This window comes from Acomys minous, assembly GCF_964271855.1.
Source record: "Acomys minous genome assembly, chromosome: 10".
NCBI lineage: Eukaryota > Metazoa > Chordata > Mammalia > Rodentia > Muridae > Acomys > Acomys minous.
This window is the reverse complement of record NC_140491.1, coordinates 144,488-162,415: the sequence shown is the minus strand read 5'-3', so window position 1 is coordinate 162,415 and position 17,928 is coordinate 144,488. Positions and strand designations below refer to the sequence as shown.

Genomic DNA, 17,928 nt, shown 5'->3' with positions numbered 1-17,928 from the left:
TGTATGAACTGGACCTATGCCCCCTACACAGATCTAGATGATGGGCAGCTCAGGCTTCATGTGGGTCCTCTAGTAAGAAATTTCGGGGCAGTTACTGACATGGATTGTGATGCCAGATTTTTTATTATTTCCTCCTTGTGGTACTATCTTTCTAGGTGCCACGAGAAGAGGACATGGTCAGTACTGATGCAACATGGAGAGATGACATGCATAGGAAGTGATTCTCCACTAATTTGAGGCACAGAGAAGAGGGGATGGAGAGAGGGAGGAAGGGTGGCACTGGAAGGAGATAAAGGAGTGGGTCTATAATCAGCATGTAAACTGAATAAATAAATTAAATTAACAAAAAGTACTCATTAACTATGCCTTTAGGAATATGATTTTCCCCTGATCTTTTGAAGAGAATTTTTGTCTGGTCTTAATAAAATTATGTAGCACTTTGGGACAAAGATGCACCCCAGCATCCCCGCACTGGAAGCCAAGATGGAAAAAATCTCCAAGGCCACCATGACCTTGCCCTTGGTGCTATGGTAGACAGGGAGGAAAGTAATCCACACAGTACAAAACACCAGCATGCTGAATGTCAAGAACTTGGTTTCATTGAAAGTATCAGGCAGGTTCCTGGCCAAGAAAGCCACAGTGAAGCTTCCCAAGGCAAGACATGCCAAATATCCAATTACACAGTAAAATGCAATTACTGAACCCTTGTTGCACACAATGATGATGAGGCCATGCTCAGAGTCTGCATCAATATCAACAGCTGGTGGAGAAGTTGCAAGCCAGATTGAACAAAGAATAATTTGGATGAGTGTACAGAGAGGAATAATGTAGTTAAGTGTTCCTGAAACCAGAATGTACCTCATTATTCTTGCAGGAGCTGTGACTTTGAAAGCCAGAACCACTGTAATTGTTTTGGCCAAAACAGTGGAAATAGCCACAGTGAATACAATTCCAAATGTGATTTGCTGTAAAATGCAAGTGGCTGAGTTGGGATGGCCAATGAAGAGCAAGGAGCAGAGGAAACAGCACATGAGTGACATGAGTAAGATATAGCTGAGAGTGCGGTTATTGGCCTTCACAATGGCTGTGTCATTGTGCTTCAAAAATACCCCAAGAACCAGAGCTGTGAAGGCAAAGAAGCACAAGGCCATGAAGGCCAGAGCCATCCCCAAGGGGTCTTCATAGCTCAGAAAGATCACAGCTTTGTGGATGCAGTGATTCTGCTCTGTGTTGGCATACTGGTCCTCTGGACACTTCACACATTTGTCCATGTCTGAATCAGAAAGGAAATATTTGTTAGTATAGCTTCAGCAGTTTATTTACAAGATATTTCAATAAGTCTGTTAGCAAAGCTTTGCAATATCTCCACCTTACTGCTGATAATATAATTGAACGACATTGCTGTACAACAATGCTTCTATTTATTAATTCTTATTATCTTTTTAGAGAAGAAAACCAAAGCAAATTTTGTCTATTTAACAGTGTTGCTGATATCATTTACAAGGTTTTTATAAACTAGACTTCTTAAATCATTCTGGATGCTATCATGAAATGACTTATTCTGATAAATTCACAGAATCTAAACTCATTAACCACAGCGTGACTGAATGTCATTTAAAACCTCCTTTCCCATGCACTCAGTGCCGCCTGAGTTCACTGATTGTTTAATTAATGCTTTCTTTATCAGAGACAGAGACTGTCTTCTGCTTGGGGAAGAACTGTGACAGCTTTTCTAATTCCCAGCCTGAGCATAATGATATCTAAGGAACAGTAAAAGAAATCATTAGGGTTGGGAGTGTGTGTGTTGTGTGTGTGTGTGTGTGTGTGTGTGTGTGTGTGTGTGTGTGTGTGTGTGTGAGTATTTATATTTATGTGACCAAAAAAGTGTAACAGATGTGCTCGTAAATTTGATAATAATTTGGGAGAAGTAGGAATGTGAGTACGAGAAGTAAAGTTTCTCGGTATATAAACGTAATATAAAGGCTTGAAAACTGTAAAAAATAAAAAAGAATTATTAATATGTCCTTATTTATGTTCTCATATGGCAGTAAAGAAAAACAATTCCTGAGTCTTGATCATGAAAAGCACTAATTCTATCACTGAAGGTAGAAACCTCTCTACAGACTGATCACTAGAAGCTTTTCATCTTTGTTTTACCTTTGTGGGAAGCATTCAGCATCTTCTTGCTTCCCTAGTTTCAATCTCTATGAGACCCAAACTTTCTGAACATACTCTGAGGCAAATTTATATATCAATAAGCACCATGGAAGAAACAAAAACAAAACTCAAAAGTTACCTAGATTTTTTTTCAAGATAGGGTTTCTCTGTGTAGTCTTGGCTGTCCTGGACTCACTTTGTAGACCAGGCTGGCCTTGAACTCACAGTGATCCACCTGCCTCTGTCTCCCAAGTACTGAGATTAAAGGCATGTGCCACCATATCTGGCCAGTGACAGATTTTTTTGTGTGGAACAAACTACTTCACTCATAATATCCTCTCCTTAAATGGCAATGGTAGGAAATTTCATTGGAATACCACTGATTCATTAGATAGTTGTACAGAGTTATAAGGTGCTTCCTGGTTTTTAAATCTTTCCTGTAGAACAATTTATTGATGGGAAATTGTTACTAGTTACTTTGCCTAAAGTGTTGGAAAGTTAGCTGAACTATGAAGAGAATGTCCTGCTCTTGCACAAGACCTGAGTTCAGTTCCCAGAACCCATGTGAGGTGTTTCACAATTGCCTTCAAATTAACTATAGAGGTATTAGTTGTCTCTCACCTTCATCTGCCCTTATGTACACATACATTCACAACATACATACACACCTATAAATACTATTACTCTTTTTCTATTTATTTATGTTATTACCATGAGTTCTTATTAATTTCTAACATTTAAAATAATTTTATTACAGTTTATTTCATCATTATGTATGTTATTTGAGTGCATAGATGTCACAAGACATTTCTAAGAGTTCTTTGCCTCCTCTCACTATATGGGTCCTGGGGATGAACTCCAGCTATCATTCTTAGTGGCAAATGATTTAAATGTAGAGCCATATTATTGGCCAGAAAGGTACTTTAAGAACTTGAATTTCATTGCATAGTATCAAAGGCAAATGTTGTAAAAACTTCACATTGTCAACTTGCATTTTGTCAAGCATAAATACATAATCATTTTACTAAACTGGCTTTGTAGGTTGTAATAAAAATTTAATTTTTGTACTAACTACTTTCAGCACAAAACGATTCTAATCTATTATTTCACGAAATTATTAATTGGGTACTATGTATAAAATATTTGATATAAGACTCCTTATATTTTGTACATTATGTGTTAAGAATTATCTTCACCTTCCTGGAAACAAATCACATCAGACATTTGAAAATGGGTGAGTGAATAACAATTGGGATGTAATCAAATTAAATTACAATAAAAAAAGGGGAAAAAGAAAATGGGGCTCTACATATCACACAAATTCTGTCTCATATGCAGCAGTTTTTGCTAATTTTACATTTAATATTTTTATCTCTACACTAATTTTTCTAAGGATACAGACTTGGTTTCTAGCACCTCCATTACACAGTCCATCAGTTCTTGTGCCATATTCTGTCTTCTGTTGGATTCTTTCCATACACTGTGTACATAAACACACGTAGAGTGTATATGTATATGTATATGTATATGTACATGTATATGTATATGTATATGTATATATGCAAAAAGAATGAAAGGACATTTTAAAAATTCATGACTGGAAACTTGTGTGCATGAAGTTATAGGGGAAAATAATAACCATACCAGATCTCATACAGAATGTGCTCACACTGCACGTCGATTTTGTTTCTTTGAGAAAATATGATGTGACAGACATAAATTGAATCAAAATGTACATCTAGGTAAAAGGGTTTTTGTGATTGTTGTTGTTGCTGTTATGACATTGTTAGTGTTTGTATTCCTGTGACTGCTAATTGAGAAAATGGTATATTTTATTTTTGTAGTTGCCTTTTAGACTCCTTCAGCATCTCTTTGTTGGTGGAAAGGGGTCTCAGTGTAAAGGATTTATCACAGCAGCAAACACTCACTTGTCTCATTAGAAATTTCATTTTCTGGACAGCGGATACAAATAAAACAGCAGGCTGGCATTCCCATCTGCCTGAATTTTCTGAATCCAGGACCACAGTCAGCACTGCATACAGAGGGCAGCATCTGAGAAAATAAGATACATATTGAGTTTTACCTACTACATCCATAACTACATTATATTAACATGTTGAGATATCAATAAGCTTATTTTATATACATAAGCTGAGGTACCACATGTCACTTAGCACATTGTATAATGCCAAAAATCTGAATATATTTTTAAAAGTTGATAAAAAGTGGAGTTCTTTACCAAATCTTAGACATTCTGGAAACAATTTTAGTGTATTTTGAGCAAACACTACAGAGATTGCAACCTGGTTTCCTTGCTGATTTTCATCAAGCTGACGCAAAATATAGTAAGAAGATAGAGAGCATGGAATGAACCTTACCTGAGAAATTCTCTCTGTCAGAATAACCCATCTTTCTAATGCTAAAGCATTTTATATTTGGTATTCATTGTAGGCATGCCAGGTGTACTAAAGACAATGCTGTTGCTAGGCAAGGGTGTATGAGAAATGAAACAGAGCAAGCCAGTAAGTAGTGTTCTTTCAAGGGCCTGTGTCTTAGTTTCAGTCTCCAAATTCCGTCCTTGTCTTCCCTTGTTTATAACCCATGAGCCAAAACAACCTTTCTCCTCACTTTGTTCAGGGCCAAAGTTTAATCAAAGCAATGACTTAGCAAGATATGACAAAAGCACATCTAAAACAGGCGAAATATCTCCTCAAGTCTCAGATGACAAACACATGCTCCAGTAAATTAAGACTTCAAATCATCACAAACTTAGTGTAAAGAAAAAACACAATTGAAAAGACAATCCTAGTGACAAAGTGCCGAGTTGATGTGTAAGAAGCTGTAATGTGATGTGTTTCCTGAAGTGAGAAGACCTTAAGGAGCCTACAAATATTGTGGGAACCTGAGTAAAAGTCAGTTTGTTTCTATGGCACCAGCCAAGGACAATACATGCAATAAGCATCGAACCCCTACCCAGATCTAGACAATGGACAGGACATTCTGCACAGTTGAGTGGAGAATCAGGGCTGACTTTCACACAAACTCTGGTGCCCCATATTTGACCATGGCCCCTTGATGGGGAGGCCTGGTGGCCCTCAGACAAAGAATAGCAGGCTACCAAGAAGACACTTGATACCCTATGAGCATATACAGAGGGAGGAGGTCACCCTCAGTCACAGATGTAGGACAGGAGAGTAGGTGGGAAGTGGGAGGGAGGGAGGAAAGGGAGAATACAAGGTATGGGATAACAATTGAGATGTAATATGAACAAATTAATAATATATTCTTAAGTTAGTTTGTTTGATGTTAATGGAAGGTTTCTTAGGTTAAAGGAAGGTTATCTTTGTATTACACTGAACTTTATGATGAGGCTCTGTAAGGAGTATTAGAAATTAGCTGATTGTTGCATGCTTATTTGAATGTTTCATTCAGTATTAAGGGCTAAGTGAAGACCACATTGTCACTGGTGCACAAGTTCATCTCATATTCTCCACATATACAGTTAAATAGAATGCTTCCTTTTGCTGAGTTGGTTGTGAAACAGGGTCTCACTCTTTAGCATTGGGATACCTAAACTCTATCTAGAACGGGGAACATTACTTTCTCTCATTTTCTGAATTTTCTTATAATTTATTCATATTACTTCTCAATTGTTATGCCGTCCCTTATATCCTCCTGCTCCTCCCTCCCTCTCCCTTTCACTGTATTTCTCTCTTCTATGTCTGTGACTGAGGGATACCGCCTTCCCCTGTACATCATCATAGGGTATCAAGTCTCTTCTTGGTAGCCTGTTATCCTTCATCTGAGCCACCAGGCCTCCCCATCAAGGGGACATGGTCAAATATGGAGCATCAGAGTTTTGTGAAAGTCATTCTCCAGTCTCCACTCAACTGTGGTGAATGTTCTGTCCATTGGCTAGATCTCATTGGGGGTCCATGTTTACTGTCCATATTGGTCTTGGTTGGTGCCATATATTGAGAATAACTCCTGGTCCAAGATCTGTCAATCCTAATGTTCTTCTTGTGAATTTCTAGGACCCTCTGTATCCTTCTAATTCCCCATTCTCCCATATTTCTCTCACCTACACTCCCAATAGAATGTCTTCACATCTATTTCAATTTCCTGCTAAGTGAAGACTTTCCAGAGACATGCCCCTTGGGCTACTGTACAATTATAAATGAGGATATAAATCTTTAGTCATCAGGGAAATGCAAATCAAAACAACTCTGAGATTCCATCTTACACCCATCAGAATGGCTAAGATAAAAAATTCAAGTGACACCACATGGTGATGAATATGTAGAGAAAGAGGAACACACCTTCATTGCTGGTGGGAATGCAAATGTGTACAACCACTGGTGCTAGCTCAGAAAATTGGGAATAGGACTTCCTCAAGAATCAGCTATTTCACTCCTTGGAATATACCCAGAAAATGCTCCAGCACACAACAAGGGCATATGCTCAACCATGTTCATAGTAGCCTTTTCATAATAGCCAGAACATGGAGAAAACTTAAGTGTCCCTCAGTAGAAGAATGGATGAAGAAACTGTGGTATACAAAGCAGGCCTCAATAGATATAAGATGATTGAAATAATACCTTGTATCCTATCAGATCACCATGGTCTTAGGATGCAATTCAACAACAACAAAAATAACAAAAAGCCTACATGTATGTGGAAAGTAAAGAACTCTCTGCTAAATGACACCTGGGTCAGGGAAGAAATAAAGAAAAGAATCAAGGAGTTTCTGAAATTCAATGAAAATGAAGGAACAACACACCTAAATTTGTGGCATACGTTGAAAGCAGTGCTAAGAGGAAAATTCATAGCACTAAGTGCCATTAAAAAGAAACTGGAAACATCGCACATAAGCACACAACTGGAAGCCCTAGAAAAAAAACGAAGCAGAAACACACAAAAGGAGAACACGTCTGGAAATAATCTAACTCAGTGTTGAAATTAACAAATTGGAAACTAAAAAACAGTCCAAAGAATCAACAAAACCAAGAGCAGGTTCTTTGAGAAAATCAACAAGATAGACAGACCATTAGCCAAACTAACTAAAAGGCAGAGAGACGGTATTGAAATCAACAAAATCAGAAATGAAAAGGGAGACATAACAACAGACACTGAAGAAATACAAAGAATCATAAGATCCTACTTCGAAGACATATATGCCACAAAATTTGAAAATCTAAGGGAAATTGATGATTTTCTTGATCAATTTCACTTGCCAAAGTTGAGTGAAGCACAGATAAATAAGATAAATAGTCCCATTTCTCCTACAGAAATAGAAGCAATCATGGATAGTCTCCCAACTAAAAAAAAAGCCCAGGGCCAGGTGGTTTCAGTGCAGAATTCTACCAGACATTCCAGGGCAAGCTAATACTGATACTCTTCAAGCTACTCCAAAAGATAGAAAGGGATGGAACATTACCAAATTCATTCTATGAGGCCATAGCCAAATTGATACCTAAACCTCACAAAGACTCAACAAAGAAAGAGAATTTCAGACGGATTTTTCTTATGAACATCCATGCAAAAATACTAAATAAAATACTTGCAAAACGAATACAAGAACACATCAAAGATATCATTCATCATGACCAAGTAGGCTTCATTCCAGACACACAGGGATGGTGTAAGATATACAGAAACCATCAATGTAATCCACCATATAAAGAAACTGAAAATAAAAAAAACCCATGATCATCTCTTTAGATGCAGAAAAAACATTTGATAAAATCCAACACCCATTCATGTTTAAAGTTTTAGAGAGATTGGGGATACAAGGCAATTTCCTCAACATAATAAAGGCTATATACAGCAAGCCAATAGCCCACATCAAAGGAAATGGTGAGATACACAAGGAAATTACTCTAAAATTGGGAACAAAGCACGGCTGCCCAGTCTCTCCATATCTCTTCAATATAGTACTCGAAGTTCTAGCCAGAGCAATAAGACAACAAAAGGAGATCAAGGGTATTCAAAAGGGAAAGGAGGAAGTCAAATTATTCCTCTTTGCGGATGATATGCCAGTGTACATAAGTGACCCTCAAAATTCCACCAGAGAACTCCTACAGCTGAAAAACACCTTCAGCAAATTGGCTGGATACAAAATTAACTCAAAAAAGTCTGTAGCCTTCCTATACACAAATGACAAGCTTGCAGAGGAAGAAATTAGGAAAGCCACACCCTTCACACTAGCCACAAGCAATATAAAATATGTAGGAGTTACTCTAACTAAGCAAGTGAAGGACCTGTTTGAAAAAATTTCAAAACTCTGAAGAAAGAGATTGAAGATGACATGAGAAGATGGAATGATCTTCCTTGCTCATGGATCAGGAGAATTAACATAGTAAAAATGGCCAACCTACCAAAAGCAATCTACAGATTCAGTGCAATCCCTACCAAAATACCACCACAATTTTTAAAGACATTGAAAGTTCAATTCTGACCTTCATATGGAAAAACAAAAAAACCCAGAATTACTAAAACAATCTTGTACAATAAAAGATCCTCTGAAGGAATCTCCATAACTGATCTCAAGCTGTACTATAAAACAATAGTTATTAAAACAGCATGGTACTGGCACAGCAACAGACTGGTTGATCGGTGGAATCGAATCGAAGAACCAGATATGAATCCACACACATATGGTCACATGATTTTTGACTAAGAAGCCAAATCCATTCAATGGAAAAGGATAGCATCTTCAACAAATGGTGCTGGTCTAACTGGAGGTCTATGTGTAAAAAATTGCAACTGGACCCATATTTGTCACCTTGCACAAAACTCAAATCCATGTTGATCAAAAACCTCAACATAAACCCAGAGACACTAAGTCACTTAGAAGAAAAAGTGGGGAAGAGCCTGGAACATATTGGCACAGGAGACAACTTCCTGAACAGAACACCAACAGCCCAGGCCTTAATGTCAACAATTAGTAAATGGGACTTCATGAGGCTGAGAAGCTTCTGCAAGGCAGGAGACACTGTCAAGAGAACAAAGTGACAGCCTACAGACAGGGAAAAGATCTTCACCAACCCTACATCTGACAAAGGTCTAATATCCAAAATATATAAAGAACTCAAGAAATTAAACACCACCAAACCAAATAACCTAATTGAGAAATGGGACTTGGAACTAAACAGAGAATTCTCAATAGAGGAATATCAAATGGCTGAGAAACACTTAAAGAAATGCTCAACCTCCTTAATCATCAGGGAAATGCAAATCAAAACAACTCTGAGGTTCCATCCTACTCCCACTGGAATGGCTAATATCAAAAATGCAAGCTACATCACATGCTGGCGAGGATGTGGGGAGAGAGGAACACTCCTTCATTGCTGGTGGGAATGCAAACTAGTACAGCCACTTTGGAAATCTATCTGGTGCTATCTCAGAAAACTGGGAATAGGGCTTCCTCAAGACCCAGCTATTCCACTCCTTGGAATATACCCAGAAGATGCTCCAGCATACAACAAGAAAATTTGCTCAACCATGTTCATAGCAGCCTCATTCATAATAGCCAGAACATGGAAATAGCCTAAGTGTCCCCCAGTTGAAGAATGGATAAAGAAACTGTGGTACATATACACTATGGAATACTATTCACCTATTAATTACAAGGAATTCCTGAAATTTGTGGGCAAATGGATTGAACTACAAATGATCATAATGAGTGAGTTAACCCAGAAGCAGAAAGACTCAAATGGTATATACTCATATCTGCATACTAGCCCAAGGGCCATGTTCCATGAAAGCCTTCACTTACCAGGAAACTGACACAGAGGGGAGAACATCCTATTTGGACTCTAGATGAGAGAAGCATGGGAGAATAGCAAAGTAGAAGGATCCAGAGGGTCCTAGAAACCTAAAAGTAGAACATTACGATAGGCAGATTTGGGCCAAGGGGTCCCACTCAAACTAAGGCACCAGCCAAGGACAATACAGGCAATAAACTTTAAACCCCTACCCAGATCTAGCCAATGGACAGGACATTCTCCACAGTTGAGTAGAGAGTGGGGTATGACTTTCACACGTACTCTGGTGCCCCATATTTGACCATGTCCCCTGGAGGGGGAGATCTGGTGGCACTCAGAGGAAGGACAGCAGGTTACCAAGAAGAGACTTGATACCCTATGAGCATATACAGGGGGAAAAAATCCCCCTCAGGAGCAGTCATAGGGGAGGGGAGTAAGGGGAAAATGGGAGGGAGGGAAGAATGGGAGGATACAAGGGATGGGATAACCATTGAGATGTAACAAGAATAAATTAATAAAAAAATTTTTTAAAAAAAGAAACTGTGGTATATTTACACTATGGAATACTGGAATACTACTCAGCTATTAAAAACAAGGTAGTCCAGAAATATGTGGACAAATGGATGGAACTAGAAAAGATCATACTGAGTGAGTTAATACAGAAACAGCAAGACTCAAATGGTATATACTCACTTATAATTGAACATTTTCTCTCTTTTTAAAATATATTTTCACAGTTGTTTTGGCATTTGGTAAGATTTTTTTATTTAAGTATTTTATTCAGATTAAATCTAATTTTTTATCCCCTGACTTGTGTCTTCCAATTCCCCATCTCTCCCTCTTTCACCCTATTCCTCTTCCCTAGGTCTGTGACAGAAGGGGACATTGTCTCCCACTATAAGATCACAGCCTTTCAGGTCTCTTCCTGTGAGCCTGCTTACTTTCCCTCTGAGCGTCACCAGGTCTCCCCACGGAGAGGGAGTGGTCAAATAGGGGACACCAGAGTCCGTGTCTGAGTCAGTCCCTGCTATCCACACAATTGTGGAGAATGTGCTATACATTGGCTAGATATGGATACGAGTTCTAGGTTTATTGCATGCATTGTCCTTGGTTAGTACAGGATTTTTAGCTGACCCACCTGAGTCCAGATATGCTTGCCTTATTTGTCTTCTTGTAGGTTTCTAGGACCTTCTATGTCCACATTCATCCTTACCTCTCTCACCTAGAGTACCAATAGGAAGTCCCAGTATCTATCCCAATCTCCAGCTAGGCACTTGGTAAGATTTTTAATGACCATTTTGAAGAAGAGTGGAGACAGTGCACATTGCTGCCCCATTTCTGTTCAGTATTTTAAGGCATGGTCTCTATGTCACACTGACAGCCTTAGATTAGCTATATTTGTCAAACTGGCCACATATCACCAGAGAATTTTCTAACTATGCCTACAAACTGTTTGGATTAAAACATATACCACACATACCCATAATCATAAAATTCTGATTTTATTGAAAAATTTTCTCTTCATTCAGCACAATGCTTGCAATCTGTTTGCCGTAAAAATTGTTTTCTGTCAAGACATTACCTGTTCTTTGTATTCCAACATGTTTCTCTTTTACTCTGAATGAATGATGGACTTCTTTTATTTACTTATTTATTATTATTTTATTTTTTCTCCTTTATTAATTTATTCTTGTTACATCTCAATGGTTATCCCATCCCTTTGAGCCCAAATCTGCCTATCATAGTGTTCTACTTGTAGGCTTCTAGGACCCTCTGGATCCTTCTACTTTGCCATTCTCCCATGATTCTCTCATCTAGAGTCCCACTAGAATGTCCTCCCCTCTGTTTCAGTTTCCTGGTAAGTGAAGGCTTTCATGGGACTTGCCCCTTGGGCTAATATGCAGATATGAGTATATACCATTTGACTCTTTCTGCTTCTGGGTTAACTCACTCATTATGATCATTTCTAGCTCAATCCATTTATCCACAAATTTTGGGAATTCCTTGTTTTTAATAGCTGAATAGTATTCCATAGTGTATATGTACCACAGTTTCTTTATCCATTCTTCTATTGAGGGACACTTAGGCTGTTTCCATGTTCTGGCTATTATGAATAAGGCTGCTATGAACATGGTTGAGCAAATTTTCTTGTTGTGTGCTTATAACACATTTATGAATATTTTTGTATAGTCATATAATTCCATCTTAGAGTGTATTTATATTGTGTATCTCATTTAACTAATCTGAATTTTTGAATCACTATTGCACTTCTTGAGTGAAATAGAATTGTGGTGTGTTGTTGAATTGTCTTAATAGGTGTTTACTTAAGAACTATGCCGTCCATGTGCATCAAAGTGAATATCTTCAGAGTTTTTCATTTGTTTGTTTCCATTTCATAACAATGCATCACTCCCATTTTTTATAGAAGGATTCCATTATGATTAAAAATATATTTTTCCATGGAAGTAATATAGAAAAATTTAGGGTTGTTGTTGTGGTGGTGGTTGTTGTTGTTTTATTGAACCAATCTTGTTTCTATGGATTTTTTTATTAGAGAATGTGATCATTAACAATAAATTATTATTGTTGATTATATGGTGAATATTGTCTACATGTTTATATTGTAGTATTTAATAGTTTTCTAATAGTTGCTTTTCTCTGGAGCTTAGTGCTTTCTATGTGTTCCTTTGATTCTTGCATTCATTGTGTGAAGTGGTTCAACTAGTTTCTTTCATCATGATTTTTCAGTGCTTATAAATTCTTGTGATTGTGACTATTATTGAACTCTGTTCTGTATCCTTCTACTATGAGGAATAACTTTTCTCTTTTATTTACTGTGGTTGGCTGTTAAATGTTTGAAACACATCACTATTACTCTCCTCCTGTAAAAACGTCCATAGTGACATTGACTGATATACAGATGGGAACTTACTATGACAGAGTCTTCTGTACTGCAGCCTTCAACTTTATGTCTTTGTTACAAAATAAATTTTTAAGTTAAATATGTCAAGGGTTGTTCATTTCCTGATTTTGAATGTTTGCTATATAAATGACTGTTGTATCTCGATGGGCAGACATATCACATGAAATTTTGATTACATTATACTCGATATAGTGCTGATGAGTTGAGCATGTCCTTCTTTTTCCCTTGTGTCCCTGGATTGTAAATTTGATCTTTTAATAAAAAACCCTCAGTCTCCTCTATTTTGTATCTTCTGTTTTGTTTTATTTTTGTTATAGTCTGAATTTTCTAATACTTATGCACAACATTCAAGCTTTGCAATCTTGTCCTTATCTTGAACTATTGTTTCGGTGAGACCTTTTACTAAGAGTTTTATTTCCTTTAAATTGTTTTTCCTTTACATATTTTTGTTGGACTATTTTTATTATTTTGTACCTTCATGGGATTCCTTTTTCACATCCTTTTTCAGTGGCTTATTTTGTGTTAGTTTTTGTGACCCCTTGTATCCTTCCAGAGGTAATGTATGTCTCCTCTTCTCACTTTTCATAAAACATTATAATAATCATTTTTGAATTATGTATTTAGCATATAATTAAACATACTCTTATTTAAAATTATGGCTGTAACATATTGAACTAGATAGATTTGATATCATCATTTTTATGTTTGTTTTTTTTCTGCATGTATCCTGATATGCATATCTGGAAGCAGAGCATTGATTCTATATTTTTTTTTAGTATTAAGTATTATTCTTGTGCATGTTTTTGTAATGCTCAATCAAGCTGTGTTTAGAAAACACATGCGATTTCATTGCTGCCATTGAATGCATATGTATCTCAGTAGCTAAACTTCAGATCCTGTGTTCCTCTGTATAAAAAGTGATTCCTCTCATAACTCTGAGAAGGACTATTAACTGCAAATGTCACAGTACATAAGTAACCTGAGATATAATTTAAAATATAGCTTTAAAAGGTAAACAACTTTGTAGTTGTTAGTTCGAATAGTATATCTTAAAACCAGCCACATTAGAATTCGTACCTGTGACATACCCTGGAGCTATGATGAAATCTTTTATTCCCAAATTTTTGCATAGCAAAAATGTGTTACTACCAATACCTTCAAATACACAGAAGGAAACTAGACACCGTTTCATTACTTTGAATGAACTACACAACATTTAAGAGGACCAAGCAAGGATTGTAGTGAGCAGTTTCTTTACATGGCATAATTCAGAGCTGAGACATGGACAAACTGTGAATATCAATTGATATCTTGCACCCATTTTGCACATCTAAGCTGTCTCACATTCCCACGGATTTGCATCACTCTTTTAATGTCCATATACACCACATACTCCAGTGTTGCATGGACATATATCCAGAAGAAAACCCACAGACATATAAAAAAGAAAGAAAATAAAGTAATAATTCATAGAATATTTAATATGTATCACAACATTATTAATTTATGATTAGGGGGGTTGACAATTTAGGAATTCTTTGTCAGAAGGCTTAAGCAAACATATAAAATAAAACTGTTGCCTTCAATTTGATCACTTCCCCCTGATGGGGTACATTATCAAATCACAGAGGAAGAGTATGCAGGCAGTCCTTATGATACTTGATAGGCTGGGGTCAGTAAGTAGGGGAGAAGGGTTCCCCGCTCTATGGACTAGGGAAGGGGCATAGGAGGAAGGAGGAGAGAGGGTGGGCCTGCAAGGACACAAGGGAGGGGCCTAAAGCTGGGATGTAAAATGAATAAAATAAAAAATTTAAATTTAAAAAGATAATTAAAACTAAAAGAAATGATGAGTTTGTTTTCTAATGCCTTTGTATTCTTAATTTGCTGTATCATTACACTTAGCCTCAGTCTCTTTAACTTTTTTTTATCAGATATTCATAATAAGTGAGGAAATCACTATATAGTAGTAAGAATGGTACCATGAGTATATTGCTCACTTTACTGGAAATATTATAAATGAGTGGTCAAGAGTTGTTTCATATTCATATTAAAACAAAACAGTTTCTTTTATAATAAAATACAGTGTAACTGTTGCATGAACTCCTTGAAGAAATAACATCAAAAATAGTGAAAATAAGAAATATAACAGACTAGAAGTAGGTTCCTTATGGGACAGTTTATTTCATTTCACTAACTTATAAAAAGAATAAATGGACCAACTAAACACACAGTGTTTACTTGTATGTAATGGAAATCAGTACAGTTCTTTAAACCCACCTGTCGACTTCCTGTGGCCCACTCTAGCATGTCTTCAGATAAATGGAGCTGTTGACCATGTGGAAAATATAGGCTAAACTTTCCTATCTTCACCTTAAGTTCAAAATCATGTGGGAGATTCCAAATGTAGAAAATGTCATACTCTTTCTGAAGTTTTTCTTTCTGGTTCATGGTTACTTTGTCTCCAGTAGGAGTTATGAAGTGAGTCTTTCTCATCAAGGAGTGCATCTGAAAAAAAGGCAGTATTATATAATCTATATGCTCTTACCAGGTTGGAGAAAATGTATGATGATTACCTCTGAAATGCAATTTTATCGAAGGTATCAGGTGGAGATTCTCAATGAAAACAGAACATTATATTAATTTGTCATATTTGCAGAATTTTAGTACACTGAAAGGAAACTAAGAAACACAAGCGTAGATAAGCACTTACACTTCAAACATACATGTACAACTCACAAACACACAACACACACACACACACACATGGATCTGCATACAGAGAGACCCATATCTATATAGAGATATGCACATAATATAGCCCCATATTTGTTTACACACACATTAACGTACATGTCCAGACACACATATGAACATACAGACACAGACATACATATACACCCAAACAGACAAACAAGTACAGAAATGTACCAAACACATACATAGACACACGCATGAACAGACAAATACACATAGGGAGACATAATGAGATACAAACATTCACACAGAGAGACATTGACACAAAAACACATTTATGCTCACAATATCAAAGGAGAGAGAGATAGAAACACACACACACAGAGAACAAGAGATATACATATGTGCAATCCAATATACAAAAACACAGAACACACAGACACATGTGCTTATAAATACAAACAGACATACACAAAAGAGAAACAAACATACACATGAGCATTTAGACACAGACAATTTATGCTCACTTCTATGAACAGATAGTCAGATGGACAGAAACACACACACACACGTGCACACATATCTGTACACACACACATAAATCCAGATATACACAGATACACAGAAACACACTTAGAAACACAAATACAGTGGGAAACATATATCCAAACAAATTAGTGTGTGTGTGTGTGTGTGTGTGTGTGTGTGTGTGTGTGTGTGTAATAAACTGATTCACATAACTATTTGTATGCAATTATACTAAGACTTTGAGGAAGGTGAACAGAGACTACATTTGGGGATAATCATTTGAGAAAACAATCCCCTGAACTTATTACCTCAAATTTCAGAATTAATAAACACTCATCTCCTTATCAAGGAGAACATTAATGAGGAAAGACTAATTATCTCTCCAATATTAGAACAAGTATGATCATATTCAGTTGCTCTGTTACAGAATCACTGATTTTCACTGATAAATGGTGTCTTTTGTTCCAATACCATTGTATTTGAAGATCTATATAAAGCTCTAGATTTATTGTGTCAGCATAAAAACATTTAGAAACCGAGGTTTTGGGGAAACATTTCCTAGTTCACTCAGTTAATCATCTGAGAGACTCTTAAAAACTATGACATTGATAAGATCATGTATAATCCAATAGAAGAAATATTACCTTCGAGCAGATATGACCATGTTTTTTCTCATAGTCAATTGGATGATTTTCTACCTGTTGAAAAAGCACCTCATGAATGACATGGGCCAAAACATATGCAGCATTGTATATGTCATAACTGTTATCACTGAAGGCCATGTCAAAAGTCTGTGCCATTAGCCATTCCAATGAGAAATTGGTTGAGCAGTTCTTCATTGTCTTATAGTTAGATGCTGAGGATTCACAGTTAAAGTTCATCCACTCCAGGCTTGCCAGATATTTATCTGAGTATTTGAGAGGGTTCAATGTCTGGACAAAATTTTTAAAACCTGAAATCTTACCATGGTGCTGTGCAAAAGCAAGAATCCCATGGAATGGGTCAAGTCTGAAATCGCTCTTACTTGTAGGAACATCCCACTGTGAGGTGGTGATCCATGTTCTTTGTATACCTACAGATTCCCACATTCTAAAGGCTACAGCAAGAGTACTGTATGTGTCACCATAAAGGATGACAACATTTGTTGATGATGTCATGATTTGGTTGTAATACACTTCAGCTCTTGACATGTATACCTCCATGTTCACTGGGATCATGTTCACAAAGGCAAAGCAAACTGTATCCTTTTCCATCTCTCTTTTTAAATCTGAGAGAAATTGTGTACCCTGTTCATTGTCAGAGATGGCCAGCCCTACCCAATTGCAGTTTAAATAAAGTAAGAAGGCGACGAGGGCCACGGCAAGAGATGTATCCTCCTGGGCCATCTGATAAATATAGGGAAATTGTACACGGTCACTCAGGAGAGGATGGAAAGGCCCATAAGTAAGATGAAGAACCTAGGACACAGGGAGCAGCATGAGGTAGCATGTACTTTTAAGAACTTGTAAACACATTTGATCTGTAAAAATCTCTAGAAATTCCCCTTACCTGTTACTTCTCCTCTTATCCCCATTTCACACAAAGAAATTCCAGATCCTCATCAAGTATCTGAATAATACCATTGAACTACACAGGTTGACATATGGCCAGTAAGACCAGTCTCCTCTTTACACTCTTTTTTGCATCTTATCAAAGCCACCAATGGAGACACAAATTAATTAAATTTTAACCGCACAATCTCTCACCTGCTGAGGTTCATGGCTGTACATGAATATGTGATATAGTACAGATGCTTCCCAGTTTGGTCCTGTAAGAAATACTGTACAACTGACTACATGAGCACAGTCATAATTAGGAGAA

The 17,928-nt window shown here is 36.9% G+C and overlaps 1 protein-coding gene across 1 annotated transcript in view; it reads right to left on the bottom strand.

Moving 5' to 3' along the window:
- Positions 1–368: 368 nt before the first annotated feature.
- LOC311606487 (vomeronasal type-2 receptor 116-like) overlaps positions 369–17,928 on the bottom strand; it is a gene marked incomplete at both ends in the record, with an annotated part of 29,208 nt that continues 11,648 nt past the window's right edge. The window contains 4 exons of the mRNA XM_084797762.1: positions 369–1,273; positions 4,086–4,209; positions 15,124–15,351; positions 16,713–17,525. Coding sequence (XP_084653888.1) covers positions 369–1,273; positions 4,086–4,209; positions 15,124–15,351; positions 16,713–17,525 — 2,070 coding nt within the window. The remainder of the gene's footprint in view (positions 1,274–4,085; positions 4,210–15,123; positions 15,352–16,712; positions 17,526–17,928) is intronic.